General features: G+C 43.8%; 1 protein-coding gene across 3 annotated transcripts; it reads right to left on the bottom strand.

Annotated features, from left to right (window-relative positions):
• Positions 1-15499: 15499 nt before the first annotated feature.
• On the bottom strand, positions 15500-21662 carry LOC123063269 (mitochondrial thiamine diphosphate carrier 2). 3 transcript variants are annotated; one of them, XR_006430230.1, is made up of 8 exons: positions 21365-21662; positions 20145-20261; positions 19034-19145; positions 18631-18758; positions 17223-17375; positions 16581-16718; positions 16013-16406; positions 15500-15836 (listed from the first exon to the last, which is right to left on the bottom strand). XR_006430230.1 is itself a non-coding variant. In XM_044487009.1 (8 exons), the coding sequence occupies exons 1-8, from the start codon at positions 21500-21502 to the stop codon at positions 15809-15811; spliced, it is 1011 nt and encodes a 336-aa protein (XP_044342944.1). In that variant the 5' UTR covers positions 21503-21662; the 3' UTR covers positions 15500-15808. The 3 variants fall into 3 exon arrangements, 2 of the variants coding, with proteins under 2 accessions (XP_044342944.1, XP_044342946.1); XM_044487009.1 differs by having other exon boundaries at positions 16210-16406; XM_044487011.1 differs by having other exon boundaries at positions 16210-16406; positions 20153-20261.
• Between the last annotated feature and the right edge of the window lie 586 nt (positions 21663-22248).

Below are 22248 nucleotides of genomic sequence, written 5' to 3'. Positions count from 1 at the left end.
CAATAGGGTCGGTTGGAATTTCCGGTTCAACTACCTCCTACATAAATAAAATCTATGTCACATTGGTTGGCATAATTATCATAAGCAATAAATGAACCAAATAGTTATAAAAAGATAATATATACCACATCCGAATCATAGTCAGGACGAGGGCCGACGGGGGCGGATACCAAAACCATCACACTATATAATAACAAGCAATAATAAAAGTAAGAAAATTAGACAAGTATCTATCTAAAGTAAGAATATTTTTTCTTTCAGAAAGAAGATAAGAACAAGAGGCTCACCATGGTGGTGCTGGCGACGAGATCGGCGCAGGCGATCGACGTCGGTGAAGAAGGGGACGGGACGTGACGAACCGCTAAACCTATGCAACTCTTGGGGAAAATGGAGCTTGGGGGGCGAGCTTCGAGAGGAGAAATCTTAACTAGTGTGGCTCGGGCATTTCATCGAACACCTCATGTGCATAGGAGCTGAGCTAGAGCACCCAAATGCCCTCCCCTCGCCGGGCAGAAAAAACAGAGCACTATGGAGTGCTCTGCTTCGGCGATGGGGTATATATAGGCAGCTCATTTGTCCCGGTTTGTGGCTGGAACCAGGACTAAAGCTCCACCTTCTGTCCCAGTTCGAGCCACGAACCGGGACCAATGTATGTGGGCCAGGAGCGAGGCCCATTGGTCCCGGTTCATGCCTAGAACCAGGACAAATGGGTCTAGACGAACCAGGACCAATGCCCACGAGGCCCCAGCCTGCCCCCGGGCTCACGAACCGGGACATATACCCCCATGGGTCCCGATTCGTGACTGAACCGGGACTAATGGGCTGGCCAGGCCCGAACCAAAGTGATAACCCACAAGTATAGGGGATCGCAACAGCTTTCGAGGGTAGAGTATTCAACCCAAATTTATTGATTCTACACAAGGGGAGCCAAAGAATATTCTCAAGTATTAGCAGCTGAGTTGTTAATTCAACCACACATGGAAACTTAGTATCTGCAGCAAAGTGTTTAGTAGCAAAGTAATATGATAGTGGTGGTAACGGTAACAAAAGAGTAATGAAAGCAAAGTTATATTTTTGGTATTATGTAGTGATTGTAACAATAGCAACGAGAAAGTAAATAAGCGTAAACCGGTATATGGAAAGCTCATAGGCATCGGATCAGTGATGGATAATTATGCCGGATGTGGTTCATCATGTAACAGTCATAACATAGGGTGACACAGAACTAGCTCCAATTCATCAATGTAATGTAGGCATGTATTTCGAATATAGTCATATATGCTTATGGAAAAGAACTTGCATGACATCTTTTGTCCTACCCTCCCGTGGCAGCGGGGTCCTAATGGAAACTAAGGGATATTAAGGCCTCCTTTTAATAGAGAACCGGAACAAAGCATTAGCACATAATGAATACATGAACTCCTCAAACTGCGGTCATCACCGGTAAGTATCCTGATTATTGTCACTTCGGGGTTAACGGATCATAACACATAATAGGTGACTATAGACTTGCAAGATAGGATCAAGAACTCTCATATATTGATGAAAACATAATAGGTTCAGGTCTGAAATCATGGCACTCGGGCCCTAGTGACAAGCATTAAGCATAGCAAAGTCATAGCAACATCAATCTCAGAACATAGTGGATACTAGGGATCAAACCCTAACCAAACTAACTCGATTACATGGTAAATCTCATCCAACCCATCACCGTCCAGCAAGCCTATGATGGAATTACTCACGCACGGCGGTGAGCATCATGAAATTGGTGATGGAGAATGGTTGATGATGACGACGGCGACGAATCCCCCTCTTCGGAGCCCCGAACGGACTCCAGATCAGCCCTCTCGAGAGGTTTTAGGGCTTGGCGGTGGCTCTGTATCGTAAAACGCGATGAATTCTTATCTTCTATTTTTTTTCTCCCCGAAAGCAAATATATAGAGTTGGAGTTGGAGTCGGGAGGTCTCCAGGGGGCCCACGAGGTAGGGGGCGCGCCCTAGGGGGGCGCCCCCCACCCTCATGGACAGGGTGTGGGCCCCCTAGTCTTCATCTTTGGCGAGGATTTTTTATTATTTATTGTAAGATATTCCGTGGAGTTTCAGGTCATTCCGAGAACTTTTGTTTTCTGCACATAAAACAACATCATGGCAATTCTGCTGAAAACAGCGTCAGTCCGGGTTAGTTTCATTCAAATCACACAAGTTAGAGTCCAAAACAAGGTCAAAAGTGTTTGGAAAAGTATATACGACGGAGACGTATCACAAAGCCATGTTTTCTACTAGTGTTTGGTCCTTACAATACTAATATATGTTGTCGTGGGATAGGACATATAGCACCTCTCTTGGTTGCATGTGTTGCTGCCTTTACAACATTTTGACACCATTGCCTCGCGGTGTTCCCGTCTGTGGATCCGCAGGCTGGCTCTACGGCTAGGAAGGACCACCATTCTGCCCCCACCCCACCCCGACCCCCCTGTTGGGGAGCATCGTGGATTAATTTTTGGATGGTTGATATGACATCATTGCAACACAAAAGTGGATTGGGAGTGTGGTCGAACAACCTCCATTGCAACTGAAGACTGACACCAAAAACACCACAGGCGGTACATACTCTTCAAATACACGGAAAATCATCCTACAGAGCACAACCATCTTGCTAATTATAATATAAGTTCTTTAATCTCCTTAATGGCTAGCGCTCTCCCGGCAACATCTCACGAGAGGTACCCAACATGACCCTTCATAGAGCGCGCTGACAACCGATGAGGACACACCGGACCCAGGGAGTAAGGATACTACATCGACCAGGCAACACCTCACGAGAGATACCCGGCATAACCTGACACAACATATACCAAAGGGTATCAATGGTAGCGAGCGCCACCCTTGCCAACATCACGCATGCCATCGCATGTTGGCAGGCAAATAACCAAGAAAGTCTGTAAGCGAATACCGAAAGAAACTCACAATGGTTGTGCGCACAAAGAGAAAGAGAATGAACAACGATATGGCATACAAGAGCTCGCACAAGAATTAAAGATGCAACGTATGAACCTCGGGCAGCTGGTTGGAGTGAAGCGAGAGGAAGCTAGGGGAATTTGCTTGATGTGCCACGGTGGGGTGAAGGATTTATAGAAAAAACAACCGACCTAAAGGATAGACTGAAATGCCCATGAAACATCCTGACTCGGCACGACTGGGAAGCAACCAATGTTACATGTCCCATCCGACGCGGGGCTGGCGCGTAAGAGAAGAAAAAGACTGTCCACTCGCACCGCCGGCCCGCCACACAGGCTCGCGGGCACATACGGTAGCCCAGCCACCTCCATGGCACTGGCTTGTGCATGTTTGATGGGAATGCCACTGGCCTTATCCAGATGAGCTTACCACCTAGAACAACACATCCCTGATGCCTTGTGGGGCCCACAGCTGGCCTCCAGCCCTCATCTTCTACTATATGAAGAGTTTTGATGTAGAAAAAATAAAGAGAGAACTTTTAGGACAAAGTGTCACCGTCTCGAGATGGAACCTGGGCAGGAGCACTTTTGCTCTTCGGCGAAGCGATTTCGCCGGGAGGGGGAAATCGAAGACATCGACATCATCAACAATCCTCTCATCGTGGGAGGACCAATCTTCATCAACATCTTCACCAGCACCATCTCATCTCAAACCCTAGTTCATCTCATTCAATATTTGTCTCAAAACTCCATAGTTGCTGGTAGTGTTGATTATATCTTGTAGTTGATATTAGTTGGTTTATTTGGTGGAAGATTATATGTTCAGATCCTTGATGATATTCAATACCCCTCTGATATTGAACATGAATATAATATGTGAGTAGTTACTTCTGTTCTTGAGGACACAGGAGAAGTCTAGTTATAAGTAACCATGTGAATTTGGTATATTCTTTTGATATTTTGATGATATGTGTGTTGTTGCTTCCTTTAGTGGTGTCATATGAACATCGACTACATGACACATCACCATACTAGGCCTAAGAGAAGGCACTATGGAGTAATAAGTAGATGATGGGTTGCTAAAGTGACAGTAGTTTAAATCCTAGTTTATGCGTTATTCCATAAGGGGCTGACTTGGATCTATATTTTCATGTTATGGTTAAATTTATCTTAATTCTTCTTTTTTAGTTGCAGATGCTTGCAAGTGGGGGTAATCATAAGTGGGAGGCATGTTCAAGTAAGAGCAGCTTGCAAGCACCGATCCACCCATATATCAAATTATCAAAGGAGCGAACGCGAACAAATAAACATGATGAAAGTAACTAGATAATAATTACCATGTGTCCTCGAGAACACTTTGCTTATTATAAGAGACTGTTCCGCCTTGTCCTTTGCTATAAAAAGGATTGAGCCACTTTGCTCCACCTTTGTTACCATTGCTACTTGTTGCTCGTTACAAATTACCTTGCTATCAAACTATTTGTTACCGATAATTTTAGTGTTGGTAGAGAATACCTTGCTGAAAATCGCTTGCCATTTTCTTCTGCTCCTCATTGGGTTCGACACTCTAACTTACTGCAAAGACTATGATTGATCCCCTATATTTGTGGGTCATCAACCCTACACCAACCTGGGGTGACTTATGCAAAATATAACTGAGCAAATCAATCAGATGATCCAGGGGAAGAGCATGCCCAGACATTCATTCCCGTGGTGAAAAAGGTGCATGCATTTGAAAACACGCCAACCGGCCAGGCCAGGCGATGACAAGAAAATGGGCAGGCAAAGCACCACTGCATCCAACCAAGACCAACGGGTGAGTCGGGAAAACCACCCCACAGATGCCAGCAGTTGGCTAGGGCTCGTGGCGGCAACGGTTCGGGCCGACATAGCCGAGGCAAAAGCGCATGCCCGGGCGCACGCAAACATCGCCGGTCATCCAAACCTCTCAGAACCCCAAACGTCAAGGCCGAGCAGGCAACTCGCACGAGCCGGGCGCACACGTCTTGTCGGCTGGCGCAATAGACAAACCAGCCCGGGGCTGAAAGACGCCGACAGCCGGGTCCGTCCTCCCATCATGCACGAGAGGGCGCATGGAAGAGGCCCCGCGGGCGTGAACAAAGTCGCCCCATGACGGTGGGCCCTTCCAGCTGGGGGTCCACCTGTCATCGCGGCGGGAGGGGGTAGGAGACCGACATCTTTTTTTTCTAGGGTTTGGGTGTCCTCGAGAGTTTTGGTCGAGCGAGAGGGCCAGGGGGTGCTCCCGTGGAATAAGTTATCACGGTCGAGAGGGGGTATATATATCGACCGCCCCTCATGTCAAAGTTATCTGGGAGGGGGTTATATCGACAACGACGACATACATACATGGGAAAATAATGTTATCAGGGAGGGGGTATATCGACCCCCCTCGTGTTGAAGTTATCGGGGGGTATATCGACAATGGCATACCCGATAAAAATAAGAAGACGAAGAAGAAATAAAAAGAGGAGAAGATCAAAGAAAAAAAAGAGGAGAAGAAGAAAAAAATAGAGAATTTTCTATTTTTTCTTCTTCTACTCTATTCCTTTCTTCTTCTCCTCTTCTTTTTCTTCTTTTTTCCTCTTCTTATTTATTTCTTCTCTTCTTCCTCTCCTCTTCTTCTCCTTTCTTCCTCTTCTTATTTTCCTTTTTCCTCTCATTCTTTTTCTTCTTCTTCCTTTCCTAGCTAGATATATAAAACTTTTCTAAAAATGTAACTTTTGCATATATAAAACTTTTTTTCTTCCTTCTTCCTTCTCTTCCTTCTTCCTAAATATGTAAAACTTTTCTAAAAATGAAACTAACCTAAAATGTACTAAATCAGAGAACATATATAGATCTAGCTTTTCTAAAAAAACTAACTTTTGCATATATTACAATTGAAAAAATACATACATACATACAAAAAACATGTAAAAAATACATACATACATATATGAACATACATCAAAAAAATACATACATACATATAGGAAAATCTAAAAACATGTAAAAAATAGCATGTATAACTAAAAGGTTATATTTAGCGGCGACAGCGGGGCAGGAGCAGCGCGCGGCGGGGCAGGGGCGGCGCGCGGCGACGGCGTCGGGCGACGGCGAGGGCGCGGGCGACGGCGTCGGGGCAGGGGCAGCGCGCGGCGACGATGTTAGGTGAGGGCGCGTGCGACGGCGAGGGCGTGGGCGACGGCGATGGCGGGGGCGGCGGGCGGCGTCGATGTCGTCGAGGGGTCGTCGGGGGCAACTGCGAGATGAAGATGAAAATTTTCACAAGTGTTGGTTATATACCCAAAGCTTTGGTCCCGGTTGGTGCCGTGAACCGGGACCAATGCACCCCTTTAGACCCGGTTGGTGGCACCAACCGGGACTAAAGGGGTGGCATTGGTTCTGGTTGGTACCATGAACCGGGACCAAAGGCCCCCTTTCATCCCGGTACGAGTCACGAACCGGGACCAATGGTCTTGTACTGGAACTGTCGCGGTGCGGTGGGATGTTTAGTCCCACCTCGCTAGCCGAGAGGCTTCGAAAGTGGTTTATAAGCGATGGTGCGCTGACCACTTCGAGCTCCTCTCTAATGCAGGCTTACGGGCCTAAAGTCACTTTATCTGCCTGTGAGCCTACTGGGCCTACTGCTGGCCTGAATCCTGGCCCATGGGTGAGTTTCTAGTCGTATTCACGCCGTGGTGGCCCAGTATGTGGCATTTTTTTTTTTTTTCCAATTTTTTATTATCTTTGTTGCTTTATTTATTTTATTTTGTTTCTACTTACAACAAAATACTTACTGTTTTTCAGTGATTCTTTTTATTTTAGGTAATAAAAATAGTAAACTTTCTTTTAGCGCCATTAGTTTTCCAAATTGAATAGTTTAAATTTGAATTCTTTGAAATTTGTGTGAATCACTAGTTTGTGATTAACTTTACTATAAAAATAAAATATTTACTGTTTTTTAGTGATTCTTTTTGGTTTTAGGTAATAAAAATAATAAACTTTCTGTTGGTGCCATTAGTTTTCCAATTTGAACAATTTAAATTTGAATTCTTTGAAATTTGTGTGAATCATTAGTTTGTGATTAACTTTACTATAAAAATAAAATACTTACTGTTTTTCAGTGATTCTTTTTGATTTTAGGTAATAAAAATAATAAACTTTCTGTTAGTGCCATTAGTTTTCCAATTTGAATAATTTAAATTTGAATTCTTTGAAATTTGTGTGAATCACTAGTTTGTGATTAACTTTACTATAAAATAGATTTTGGAGTGATTCTTTTTCCTGCTATTTAATATTACTGTGTTTTATCATTATATTCAAAAACTGTTTTTGTTATTTTAGTTTCTAACAATTTTTTTAAGATAATTCTTTTTGCTATTAAAGTTTCTAACAAAAAAAGTGACTTATGAAAATTCTTTTTGCTTATAATGTTTTGAACAGAAAATACTTTGATAATTTTAGTTACATAAATTTTATATAATTTTAGTTTCAATAATACTAGAGGTTTATGAAAGCTTTTTAGTTGATTCCTTTTGCTATTAGAGTTTCATTAAAGTTTTTGAGTTCATTGTTTTTTTCTATTAGAGTTTCATTAAAGTTTTCTAGTTCATTCTTTTAGTTTCTTTTTTTTCTATCAGGGTTTCATAAAAGTTTTCTAGTTCATTATTTTTGCTATTAGTTCATTCTTTTTGCACTAAATGACCCTGAAATTGAAAAGCACTACAAATAAACTCTGAAAAGGTTGAAACTTGGCATGGTATCATCATTTCACCCACATAGCATGTGCTAAAAAGTAGAGATGATTACAGCAAAAACTAGATGCACTTCGTGTACAAAATGGACAATCTCTTTCGAAGTATCAGGGTTTCGGACGAAAACTCATCTGTTACAAAGGGATTTCATTTTTTTGAACTTATTTGAACTCCAAACTTTTTGTGTGTTCAAAATGCACCATTCAAAGCCACATCATCAATTTTCAACCATTTCTGACTTCATTTGTTATCTTTCATGCAACCATTCTGCTTGTTTGCCTCAGCCACTTCGAGAAACATAATTATGTGTGTCTGTCACCGTACATCCATTGCCGGTTCATCTGCTTTGCATTATATATAATTATGTGTGTCAAAAACCATTACAGATTCACATGGGTAGATAAGTGACCAAATTAATAGAAGTTCATCATCACATTAAAGCCAAAGTACATACATAGTTCAAATTGAACAACACATAGCTCTCCAGAGCATCTACTTAAACCATACATTGAAACTATGTAAAACCTTTCAATGCAACAACAAATGCGATCATAATCACAACCAAGGTAACAGTTGATACAACGGCATAATGATACCAAGCCTCGGTATGAATGGCATATTTTCTAATCTTTCTCATCTTCAACCGCATTGCATCCATCTTGATCTTGTGATCATCGATGACATCCGCAACATGCAACTCCAATATCATCTTCTCCTCCTCAATTTTTTTACTTTTTCCTTCAAGTAATTGTTTTCTTCTTCAACTAAATTTAACCTCTCGACAATAGGGTCGGTTGGAATTTCCGGTTCAACTACCTCCTACATAAATAAAATCTATGTCACATTGGTTGGCATAATTATCATAAGCAATAAATGAACCAAATAGTTATAAAAAGATAATATATACCACATCCGAATCATAGTCAGGACGAGGGCCGACGGGGGCGGATACCAAAACCATCACACTATATAATAACAAGCAATAATAAAAGTAAGAAAATTAGACAAGTATCTATCTAAAGTAAGAATATTTTTTCTTTCAGAAAGAAGATAAGAACAAGAGGCTCACCATGGTGGTGCTGGCGACGAGATCGGCGCAGGCGATCGACGTCGGTGAAGAAGGGGACGGGACGTGACGAACCGCTAAACCTATGCAACTCTTGGGGAAAATGGAGCTTGGGGGGCGAGCTTCGAGAGGAGAAATCTTAACTAGTGTGGCTCGGGCATTTCATCGAACACCTCATGTGCATAGGAGCTGAGCTAGAGCACCCAAATGCCCTCCCTCGCCGGGCAGAAAAAACAGAGCACTATGGAGTGCTCTGCTTCGGCGATGGGGTATATATAGGCAGCTCATTTGTCCCGGTTTGTGGCTGGAACCAGGACTAAAGCTCCACCTTCTGTCCCAGTTCGAGCCACGAACCGGGACCAATGTATGTGGGCCAGGAGCGAGGCCCATTGGTCCCGGTTCATGCCTAGAACCAGGACAAATGGGTCTAGACGAACCAGGACCAATGCCCACGAGGCCCCAGCCTGCCCCCGGGCTCACGAACCGGGACATATACCCCCATGGGTCCCGATTCGTGACTGAACCGGGACTAATGGGCTGGCCAGGCCCGAACCAAAGTGATAACCCACAAGTATAGGGGATCGCAACAGCTTTCGAGGGTAGAGTATTCAACCCAAATTTATTGATTCTACACAAGGGGAGCCAAAGAATATTCTCAAGTATTAGCAGCTGAGTTGTTAATTCAACCACACATGGAAACTTAGTATCTGCAGCAAAGTGTTTAGTAGCAAAGTAATATGATAGTGGTGGTAACGGTAACAAAAGAGTAATGAAAGCAAAGTTATATTTTTGGTATTATGTAGTGATTGTAACAATAGCAACGAGAAAGTAAATAAGCGTAAACCGGTATATGGAAAGCTCATAGGCATCGGATCAGTGATGGATAATTATGCCGGATGTGGTTCATCATGTAACAGTCATAACATAGGGTGACACAGAACTAGCTCCAATTCATCAATGTAATGTAGGCATGTATTTCGAATATAGTCATATATGCTTATGGAAAAGAACTTGCATGACATCTTTTGTCCTACCCTCCCGTGGCAGCGGGGTCCTAATGGGAACTAAGGGATATTAAGGCCTCCTTTTAATAGAGAACCGGAACAAAGCATTAGCACATAATGAATACATGAACTCCTCAAACTACGGTCATCACCGGTAAGTATCCTGATTATTGTCACTTCGGGGTTAACGGATCATAACACATAATAGGTGACTATAGACTTGCAAGATAGGATCAAGAACTCTCATATATTGATGAAAACATAATAGGTTCAGGTCTGAAATCATGGCACTCGGGCCCTAGTGACAAGCATTAAGCATAGCAAAGTCATAGCAACATCAATCTCAGAACATAGTGGATACTAGGGATCAAACCCTAACCAAACTAACTCGATTACATGGTAAATCTCATCCAACCCATCACCGTCCAGCAAGCCTATGATGAAATTACTCACGCACGGCGGTGAGCATCATGAAATTGGTGATGGAGAATGGTTGATGATGACGACGGCGACGAATCCCCCTCTCCGGAGCCCCGAACGGACTCCAGATCAGCCCTCTCGAGAGGTTTTAGGGCTTGGCGGTGGCTCTGTATCGTAAAACGCGATGAATTCTTATCTTCTATTTTTTTCTCCCCGAAAGCAAATATATAGAGTTGGAGTTGGAGTCGGGAGGTCTCCAGGGGGCCCACGAGGTAGGGGGCGCGCCCTAGGGGGGCGCCCCCCACCCTCATGGACAGGGTGTGGGCCCCCTAGTCTTCATCTTTGGCGAGGATTTTTTATTATTTATTGTAAGATATTCCGTGGAGTTTCAGGTCATTCCGAGAACTTTTGTTTTCTGCACATAAAACAACATCATGGCAATTCTGCTGAAAACAGCGTCAGTCCGGGTTAGTTTCATTCAAATCACACAAGTTAGAGTCCAAAACAAGGTCAAAAGTGTTTGGAAAAGTATATACGACGGAGACGTATCACAAAGCCATGTTTTCTACTAGTGTTTGGTCCTTACAATACTAATATATGTTGTCGTGGGATAGGACATATAGCACCTCTCTTGGTTGCATGTGTTGCTGCCTTTACAACATTTTGACACCATTGCCTCGCGGTGTTCCCGTCTGTGGATCCGCAGGCTGGCTCTACGGCTAGGAAGGACCACCATTCTGCCCCCACCCCACCCCGACCCCCCTGTTGGGGAGCATCGTGGATTAATTTTGGATGGTTGATATGACATCATTGCAACACAAAAGTGGATTGGGAGTGTGGTCGAACAACCTCCATTGCAACTGAAGACTGACACCAAAACACCACAGGCGGTACATACTCTTCAAATACACGGAAAATCATCCTACAGAGCACAACCATCTTGCTAATTATAATATAAGTTCTTTAATCTCCTCAATGGCTAGCGCTCTCCCGGCAACATCTCACGAGAGGTACCCAACATGACCCTTCATAGAGCGCGCTGACAACCGATGAGGACACACTGGACCCAGGGAGTAAGGATACTACATCGACCAGGCAACACCTCACGAGAGATACCCGGCATAACCTGACACAACATATACCAAAGGGTATCAATGGTAGCGAGCGCCACCCTTGCCAACATCACGCATGCCATCGCACGTTGGCAGGCAAATAACCAAGAAAGTCTGTAAGCGAATACCGAAAGAAACTCACAATGGTTGTGCGCACAAAGAGAAAGAGAATGAACAACGATATGGCATACGAGAGCTCGCACAAGAATTAAAGATGCAACGTATGAACCTCGGGCAGCTGGTTGGAGTGAAGCGAGAGGAAGCTAGGGGAATTTGCTTGATGTGCCACGGTGGGGTGAAGGATTTATAGAAAAAACAACCGACCTAAAGGATAGACTGAAATGCCCATGAAACATCCTGACTCGGCACGACTGGGAAGCAACCAATGTTACATGTCCCATCCGACGCGGGGCTGGCGCGTAAGAGAAGAAAAAGACTGTCCACTCGCACCGCCGGCCCGCCACACAGGCTCGCGGGCACATACGGTAGCCCAGCCACCTCCATGGCACTGGCTTGTGCATGTTTGATGGGAATGCCACTGGCCTTATCCGGATGAGCTTACCACCTAGAACAACACATCCCTGATGCCTTGTGGGGCCCACAGCTGGCCTCCAGCCCTCATCTTCTACTATATGAAGAGTTTTGATGTAGAAAAAATAAAGAGAGAACTTTTAGGACAAAGTGTCACTGTCTCGAGATGGAACCTGGGCAGGAGCACTTTTGCTCTTCGGCGAAGCGATTTCGCCGGGAGGGGGAAATCGAAGACATCGACATCACCAACAATCCTTTCATCGTGGGATGACCAATCTTCATCAACATCTTCATCAGCACCATCTCATCTCAAACCCTAGTTCATCTCATTCAATATTTGTCTCAAAACTCCATAGTTGCTGGTAGTGTTGATTATATCTTGTAGTTGATATTAGTTGGTTTATTTGGTGGAAGATTATATGTTCAGATCCTTGATGATATTCAATACCCCTCTGATATTGAACATGAATATAATATGTGAGTAGTTACTTCTGTTCTTGAGGACATAGGAGAAGTCTAGTTATAAGTAACCATGTGAATTTGGTATATTCTTTTGATATTTTGATGATATGTGTGTTGTTGCTTCCTTTAGTGGTGTCATATGAACATCGACTACATGACACATCACCATACTAGGCCTAAGAGAAGGCACTATGGAGTAATAAATAGATGATGGGTTGCTAAAGTGACAGTAGTTTAAATCCTAGTTTATGCGTTATTCCATAAGGGGCTGACTTGGATCTATATTTTCATGTTATGGTTAAATTTATCTTAATTCTTCTTTTTTAGTTGCAGATGCTTGCAAGTGGGGGTAATCATAAGTGGGAGGCATGTTCAAGTAAGAGCAGCTTGCAAGCACCGATCCACCCATATATCAAATTATCAAAGGAGCGAACGCGAACAAATAAACATGATGAAAGTAACTAGATAATAATTACCATGTGTCCTCGAGAACACTTTGCTTATTATAAGAGACTGTTCCGCCTTGTCCTTTGCTATAAAAAGGATTGAGCCACTTTGCTCCACCTTTGTTACCATTGCTACTTGTTGCTCGTTACAAATTACCTTGCTATCAAACTATTTGTTACCGATAATTTTAGTGTTGGTAGAGAATACCTTGCTGAAAATCGCTTGCCATTTTCTTCTGCTCCTCATTGGGTTCGACACTCTAACTTACTGCAAAGACTACGATTGATCCCATATATTTGTGGGTCATCAACCCTACACCAACCTGGGGTGACTTATGCAAAATATAACTGAGCAAATCAATCAGATGATCCAGGGGAAGAGCATGCCCAGACATTCATTCCCGTGGTGAAAAAGGTGCATGCATTTGAAAACACGCCAACCGGCCAGGCCAGACGATGACAAGAAAATGGGCAGGCAAAGCACCACTGCATCCAACCAAGACCAACGGGTGAGTCGGGAAAACCACCCCACAGATGCCAGCAGTTGGCTAGGGCTCGTGGCGGCAACGGTTCGGGCCGACATAGCCGAGGCGAAAGCGCATGCCCGGGCGCACGCAAACATCGCCGGTCATCCAAACCTCTCAGAACCCCAAACGTCAAGGCCGAGCAGGCAACTCGCACGAGCCGGGCGCACACGTCTTGTCGGCTGGCGCAATAGACAAACCAGCCCGGGGCCGAAAGACGCCGACAGCCGGGTCCGTCCTCCCATCATGCACGAGAGGGCGCACGGAAGAGGCCCCGCGGGCGTGAACAAAGTCGCCCCATGACGGTGGGCCCTTCCAGCTGGGGGTCCACCTGTCATGGAGCCCGGGGGGGGGGGGGGGGGTCGCACAGGTGCATGTCATTTAGGCAGATCGGACGGCGCAGAGGGCACTCTCACCAGCGAAGCCTCAAGTGGCGGGTATTCCAGAATCCTTTATATGAGTAATCACAGAAACATGATTGAACTTGCACATATTATATCTTTTCATCCGTAACTCGTAGTGAGACATGTTATAAATGTAAAATGATTAGGAAAATGTGTAGATTGCAACCATGCTATTACTTTTCATGTTTGACCACCTCTAAAATATTTTTTAGTGCAGAACCTTAATTAACATTTTATTTAACACGGGGTATTTTGGAAAATACTATATATATGTTTCCCACCCCATTTAAATTGACTAGATATGGTAGTTTACTTCCGTTTCACCCCGTTTCAAGCTAAACAACACTTGATGTGTAGCTAAACAAGATGGAACCCTTCCTAAATATGAAGTATCATTGTGTGTGGTCGACACTTCACTTAACTTGGTTATTGCTTCAGATTGTGTTGCATATCACCCTTGCAAATGCCATGTCATTGCATTTCATGAACAAGTTGGATCACCCTTACAAACTTGGTTAGTCGACAAGGGAGGATGTGAAGAGAGCTTTTGGGGTGCTTCAAAAGCGCTTTGGTATCATTCGTGGCCTTGCAGGGTATTGGAACGCCAAGATCCTATGGCAAATAATGACATATTGCACCATCTTGCATAACATGATCATTGAAGATGACAGAGACATACTTGAGAACTTTTGGTACATCCCCAATGGGGATGCTGTTGAGCCGGAGCACGAGGCAAACAAAGATACGTAGATTCCTCGTGGTGCATTGAAGTATCGAAAAACGAGAAGTTCACATCCAGCTCCTAGATGATCTTGTTGAGCCTCAGTGGCATCTCTATAGCACTTCATAGTTGTGTTTTTATCGTGCTTTTTACTTCATGTTAACCCTTCGGTGTGTTTGAATTTGAATAATTTGGTTGTTCGAACCTTAGTAGAGGGCAGGCTGCCGCAGTGGCGAACTCCTCCCCACTTGTGCCACAGTGGTGTGAACTTTAAAGGATCAGTTAGAAACCGCATTTTTAGCGGAGCAAATATACTACTACGAATGATACCCAAACATTTGCCCCTCTAAATTATATGGGATCGATTAGAAATGCTCTTATGTGCTCAACACCGTTGCATATGTACAATCCGCACTGGCATTGACGTGTTACAGCACGGTTTGGAAATCGATGGTACAGATCCTGCAATAGATCAGTTTTTCATTGGGTTTATCTTAAATTAAACACAGGTTTCTTTATTACTTAGGTGACTGACAAATAACCATAGCTAAGTTGAATATAAAAACCATCTGATTTCGGCATTGAGATTTTCGCAAGTTTTAAGTGACAGGTAAAAATTACTGTACGTATCTGAATACTGACTGAAAAAAATAAATATTTTCAAGTCCGCCGAAGATGGTCACTTATGCAGAGCGTAAGTTCAAATGAAAATACAAGTTTAATGAGGAGATGTGAAATCCTGCATTGCCGCCATTGTGATGCAGTTAACAGATAGCTGAAAGCCTGTATTGCACATGATTTGCATAATATAAATCGCCACATCGCTGCCCATTCATTCGTCCTCCTGACACATTAGCCTGAAGAGACAGGCCATGACCGGTACCAAATGCAGGTTGCATCAGTGAACCTCTTGGCAGTGCGCAGGCTTGTGTATTCATAGCGACTCACTTCCAGTCTTCCACGGTACCGAGACATGCAAAAACATAACCAACGCAACAAAGCAAGCAAATGGCTTAAACAGATACTACAAATGTAACCGCAAATCGACAAAGATAACAGTTAAGTGAAAAGCAGTCAAGCGTACGATGATTGCATCTCAACAAAAATGCCTGCTGCTCTTGACATTTATCACAAGTCACAGGCTCTATATCAGTTTTACTCAGCCTCACTGTTACAGCTCAAGGAATGCACTATCACAACATTAGGCGATGGGGGGCAAAAAAATTAAGGGAGAGAAAACGGCAAAATAGCTCGCTCTATGTGTAAGGCTTTACAGGTATCAACTCTCAACGAATGATCGTATGCACTTTCTTTCTCCATCGACCTTGCGGTCTCCAAACAACTGAAAGTTCCCGCTGATGACGAGAATGCGGGTACTGTTAGCTCCTTTATCCAATTGAAGGACTCACTCAACTCCGGCCTTGGCCCCTATCCTGTAAAAAAATTTCAGATTCAGTAACTTGCATGTGTGACATGATGCACATGCAAGAAAATTGTAACAGCATGCCTGGCTCAGTAGATACTTAGCAAGGCAAATGCTTAATCATGGATTTGACTGCATATTTTGAGTAACTTAGGTTGTTTTCAAAATCGCATGAAAGAAGCTTACAAGCATAAATGATCCGGCTGGTTTTGTAGGCTCCCAAAATCTTGAATTGGCTGCAAGATCCAAGGGAAATGCAGCCTCTTCCAGACACAAATCCATTTACTAATACAGATGCCGAGAAGGACTATGGACAACTCAAAACAAATCGAGGAGAGAAAGAATACTGCATGGCGATCTTTCACATGAGTAATGACTCTAACCAGTCCGAGATGTATTCGTAGGCCACAAATGTCACTGCACCAGCAGGAGCTGATTTCACCACCGATGGGAAAAGCCCTTTATAGAGGCCTCCAAACCCCTCCTTAACAACTATCTCTGTTAGGGCATGGTACATGCCCTTGTATGTGCTGCTCTCAATCCGCGCCCCATACCTTGGATGACGTTTTAATCCTTCAATCTGCAAATTGTTGGAAGAAATATTAGCTCCAAAATATACCAAGGACTCGGCATTGTCTCACAACCATAATAGTGATCATTTCTTAACTATCATAATACAGCTTGATTTCATCAGATGGGATTTATTTCATGAAACATGTGGATGGGAAAACAGCAAATTTCATTGACCAATTACCTGGAATCTTTTCTTAACAACATCAAGTGGGTGACATGCAGCTTTTGAAAATGTTCCAGCTGCGAATCCACAAAGAAATAGCTGGAAGCTTGATGCCGAGTCATCCTCCTCAATTCCATATCTGTATCTATTCCATGACTATGGGAAAAAATTGCGGTCAGAGACACATACTAATCAAAGTTAAGAAAAAAAATCAAGTGTAATTCTCTTATGAAGAAACAAGCCTACAATAACAATAACAACAACAACAACAAAGCCTTTAGTCCCAAACAAGTTGGGGTAGGCTAGAGGTGAAACCCATAAGATCTCGCGACCAACTCATGGTTCGGGCACATGGATAGCAAGCTTCCATGCACCCCTGTCCATAGCCAGTTCTTTGGTGAAAAAAAGCCTGTCTTGAATAAATTGTTACAACACCAGTAGTTTCTTGTTACCTATATGAGCATGCCATATACTTTATGTTTCATAAAAAATGCATTTCTTGGTACCTCAATATCCCATATTCTAGAAGGATAACAAACTAAGGAAAGAGTACAACATCTAATACGATCATCTGATAAAACTCGCAGCTGAGATCATCTATATAGATCTTCTCCAAATCATTGGAGGGTACATGTAAAACTGTGAGTTTAGCTTTGTTACCATCATTGAACGTTTGAAAGTGTCGTATGAACCAAACTGCAAGCCAGCATATGGTATAATTTCAACAAGAGTTGGAATTAAACCAGCATACAGCCCTCGAACACCACGAGTTTGAACTATATCAACAAGTGCAGACCGCATATTGGGGTAAACCTACAGAGAAAAATACAACTTTGTGTGAATCAACAAGAAAGCATCATGATAGAATTGTCAACTCAAGAGTATCCATCAAGCAGTTGGCTTGCAATGATTGTGCAAAAAATCAATCACAGGGAATAAGTGCATAGTAATATAATGTGTACACTTGATTTGTATTCACATGTGCATCTCAAAAAATACAAAATGATAGAACACACACAGCTGAAAAAAATATTTAAGAGCATGATCACGCACGGTCCAAAAAAGACAATGAGTGTACTTGTATTTTGTATATTGCAGTTATAAGATTTATTGTATTCCATATTGTGAATACGTTTATGAATGAAAAAAACTCTTATTATGAATTAAAATATCAGTTTTTATTTTAGAATCACATAAACAAATCAACATTGTACACTGAGCCTAGCTCAGTTGGTGGGAGGTGTGGGTATACACCCCCAACTCAGGTCACAGTCCTCTACTTCAGAATTGGGTGCTATTTCTCCTTAAGGAAAGAATAACAATATCTTTGCTCCTAGGTGTTCTCATTTAATGATTTATCAATGTTCTTTCAAGTTCTGTACAGAAGATAAATTCTCTGTTCAAGGCTACCTTGAAGGCTTGAACTGTTGCTAGCACAAAATGATTTGCCATGTATAAGGGCAACCTGGTGCATGTAGCTCCCGCTTGCGCAGGGTCCAGGGAAGGGTCCGACCACTTTGGGTCTATAGTACGCAGCCTTTCCCTACATTTCTGTAAGAGGCTGTTTCCAGGACTTGAACCCATGACCTCATGGTCACAAGGCAGCAGCTTTACCACTTTGCCATGTATAACTGAACAATAATTTTTTTGTTCAGATAGTTGACACTTGATGGAACACAAAACTAAAAAAAGATCAGAAAAGAAAATAAGAAAAAAAATTAAGCCTGGGCTTCATGACAAAACCAAAAAAAGGTGCAAGGGGAAGTCCGTTGTGTTGAAAATGAAACTGAATGAAACTCTACCGTAAAACAAAAGGATTCAACTTCAAGCAATCTAACAATGATATGTCCATATTATGAGTAAAGTGAGTACTAACTATCGGCATGGAAGTAAAGTACAGAAGTACTACAAATCACTGCAAGTACTCGAGGTAAAGAAAGATGACCAAGGATCTAACTACAATCTTGCAAAACCAAACTAGTGGCACCATAAGTTTGCAACTAAGTTCAAATGTTCACACTCCAAGGAAACAAACAGTTCCACAAATCACAAATAAGATCAGATTTACCTTCGGTTCACCCTGTGACGCAAGAATAGTTCTGAGAAGGTCAAATGGATATGACCCTACAGTTGCTGCACTTCCTGCGATAGCCCCACTTACGTAAGACAAGTAAGGACTTAAGTGCAGATGATCCTCTGAGAAGAAACAATAGACCAGATAAGTACTAAAGAGATGTGAGAAATCATATTAAAAGCTTCAGTTCTGAAACATGGATTTGAACATTTCTCATTTCACTGAGATGAGATTCCCAAATAGCAATATAATTCTGGGAGTATCAAATTTCATAATGTATCAATTGTACAAATTAAAAGTTTGGGTAAAAAACTATTATCTACTGCAAGCACTTACTAGGATGACATTTGTAATTAATTTTAAAATATAGACCGAAAACCAAGCTGAAAGGGCATACCTGTTCTCGATGAACCAGATGCAAATGTTTTTAGCTTGTGTAGAACTGTGAATTGTATAGCTGTATATGGCATATACATAAACAAGGCTGGAACATTTCCTCTCCAGAATCCCTGAAAGATCAGCATCTTGCACAGTAAGAGCATATTTCATGGAATTGTTTTAGATGGACTATTTAAATCAAACATAGAGCATGCATAAACCCAAGGTAGATAAACCAAAAGAAGTGCCGGGGGCGAAAAAGAAGCAAATTAGATATCAGAATAGAAATCTAGGGAATAAGCACTTCCCAAAAAAGCCAGCAACCAATGACATAACCTCATAAGTAAAAAAGCAATATAACACTACATGTCAGCCATTTGATATATTCGTGGAGAACTGATGGATTGAAGATTCGTCACAAGCAGCCAGACAACATTTCGGGCGCCCCACCTCAGGAGACGTGAAGCGTTTACCAATGATGAGGTCTTCTGAGCGTCACTGAGCCACGGCTGCATGCCATCAAGAGGGAGGAAGGGAGGGGGGGGGGGGGGGAGAGAGACTTGTGCGCCTCGCTGAGCCACGGCTGCACGTCGCCTAGAGAGAGAGACGGGAGAGTACATGGCAGTTGGGACGTACAGGTAGACTAGTAAAAAACTCACATGGCACCAGAAACGCCACATCAGCCTGGACATCCAGGCCCAGGTAATCAGATTCGCTGTCAAAACGCTCTCAGCCCAGGAACAGTATTATTTCATGACCCAGCCCCCAAAACGGCAGTTCTTTGTTACCACTTCCCCGAATGTGGTCATTTTTTGTAATTTACTCGTTAAATTAAGACCCCGCCAAGAATTGGATCAGTCCACTAAATACTGATCATAGCAGTTAGCATTGTTCCATACCGACTATAGCATTGGACTCCCCTCCTCAAGCATAATTTACAACTAAGAACTAGCATGACTGTAACCCTCAATTCTAGGCCCATGTTCAGCCTGGTAAGATTCACAGAACAAACCTCACAGATAAATATTAAGGCTGACATTTAGCATGAGAAAACAAGTTAATGATCACCAGTCCATGGACAAGTTTATCTAAATAAAGCATGAGCTAAGTGTTTGAAGAAAAGCAGATACCGGCAAACCTTCCTCTCGCAGAATATCTTTAGTTGCTTGCATAAGTCCAGTGTACTTGGAAGGTCCAGAGACATCCCTCCGAAGTACACCCCATTTTGCCGTCGGCTCTAATTGAACCTGAAAAAGGCATTGAAGAGCATATCAGTAACCAAAATATGATTATAGATTGCTACAGTTAGGCTGCATCCAACGCAATTATGAGTGCTTCAATACAACGGTCAAGATTTAGAAAAGAAGTCGTCAATCTAGTGAAGAAAACACGTCAGAAAATACTATTCTGCCGTATAAAGAGTGTAATCAGTAGGTATCTAACTAAAATAAATTCCATCATATTCCAATCTCTGACAAATAAGACCCCTAAAACCCAATCAACCAAAACTCCCACAAAATGATCATCTGAGTTTATGTAACAGTGTTCAAACCAAAAACAGTGATGTAATACGAAACATTTGCAAAAGGATAGGCAGATCCTTGTGCAATCAAGGGTGAACAAGCCACAAAAGGGATGGTAATAAGAAATGGTATTAAGAAGGTACATAACAGGAGGCAGCTCTTCAGCATCCCAAAGTGGTAAGATAGCTACATTTTCCCTCCAAGGAAATCCTTAAGAGCAAGGAGCGTCAGCTCATCACAAAGCGGTTTACTGGAGTGATGCTCCAGAAATACTGATTCTCGCAGTATATCTTCAAACATCAGAATTCAACAGCAGCTCTGACACGGATTTCGTTAGCATCAAACTGAGCACTAAAGGATTCAAACAGTGACGCCCAGGTACGCTAAACAGTAGAGAATTTATTCGAAACCCCGCCATGCTTGCTCGAACAACAAAACAGCTCCCAGAATTTCCTCATGGCCACGGGTTAACTAAATTGTGAGCGTGTGCTCCCGAATGGCCCAAATGCACCCGCAAAATTCCCCAAACCAGGCAGCTCTCCCACGCCCGTCGTGAATCCGCGCCAGACGCGGACACCCGGGGCCTCCTGAAGCCCCCGGCCCCAATTTCCCGGGGACAAACAAATGCACGCGCGAATCCGCGGAGACAGCCGCATCCTCCAGCCAGCGCACGCGCGATCCCTACGGCTTCCTACCCGAAACATACCAGAAAAATTCCCCCCACTAACCCCAGCCTGGCGACACGACGAATTCGCGGCTACCGGCTCCCAAATTGGGCAGCGGGGAAACAATCGAAATTGGAGGGTGGGTTCAAGGGGGAGGGGGACCTGGAACCGGATTTTGATGACGTCGAGGGGGGAGGTGACGGTGCGGGAGATGCCCCCGGAGATGGCGCCCGCGGCCGTGTCGACCAGCGCCCGCCGCGTCTGCGACGGCTCCTCCGCCGCGCCCGCGCCCGCACCCATGGCGACGACGGCGGCCGCGGCGGCGCGAGGCAAGGCGACGCGCAGAGGGACGAGGGGGCGGGGCGGGGCTGGGCGGCTTGTGTGAAGGAGGCGGCCAGGCCAGGTCTCTCGCCTCTCTTTTGGCTCTTGGGAGTTGGGACGGTGGTGGGCGGGCGGGCCAGGTTTCCGTTTCCGTTTCGGCTGGGGAGAAGGCGGTATCTTTTCTTTGTAGTGACCCATAAATCGCGCGCTTTCTTTTTCAGTTTCCACATTTTTTATCCTTTTTGGCCCGAGCTAGTATCAATCAGTGGTCTCTAATTTTGACCGCAGCCGAGCCCTGCCGTTGAAGAAAGGCGTCTAGTCTATGGCCTTACTATTAAAGCAACTTCAATCGGGCGATTTATTTCGTCTGCCCGCGTTTGTTTGGATCGGTGCGAATAAAAGTGTTGGCCCAACGCGCCGACCCAACTTAAATCGTGTCTGGCCGGCGTTCGCGCCGATCCATTTCTGGTCTAATTGTGTCTGGAATTCGTCGGCGCGGACGCACCCCGCGTCTCCTTGTTGTTCGCTGCGCTCCCACCTGGCGGCCGTCCAACTACAACGGTCAACATAATTTATGACGACCGCCCATCTTGGGCCACGCGTCAGCGACGGCGGTCGTCCTTGTCGGGCGTGCGACGGGGCCGTCCTCATCCACTACCACTCGGCCCCCGTCCTCATCTGGTCACCCCTGCCCCCACGTCGGCGACAACCCTAACCACCGCCAA

This window comes from Triticum aestivum, chromosome 3A, assembly GCF_018294505.1.
Source record: "Triticum aestivum cultivar Chinese Spring chromosome 3A, IWGSC CS RefSeq v2.1, whole genome shotgun sequence".
Classification (NCBI taxonomy): Eukaryota; Viridiplantae; Streptophyta; class Magnoliopsida; order Poales; family Poaceae; genus Triticum; species Triticum aestivum.
The sequence above is the reverse complement of the archived record's forward strand: the minus strand, read 5'-3'. Positions and strand labels throughout refer to the sequence as shown.

What these genes read in the sequence shown, in the direction of transcription:
- LOC123063269 (XM_044487009.1), bottom strand. Translation starts at nt 21,502, where the DNA reads ATGGGTGCGGGCGCGGGCGCGGCGGAGGAGCCGTCGCAGACGCGGCGG. An exon ending in ATCTGGTTCATCGAGAACAG is followed by an intron (nt 18,759 to 19,033) that starts GTATGCCCTTTC and finishes GTTTCTTCTCAG; the next exon opens with AGGATCATCTGCACTTAAGT. An exon ending in CGTCACAGGGTGAACCGAAG is followed by an intron (nt 17,376 to 18,630) that starts GTAAATCTGATC and finishes TTTTCTCTGTAG; the next exon opens with GTTTACCCCAATATGCGGTC.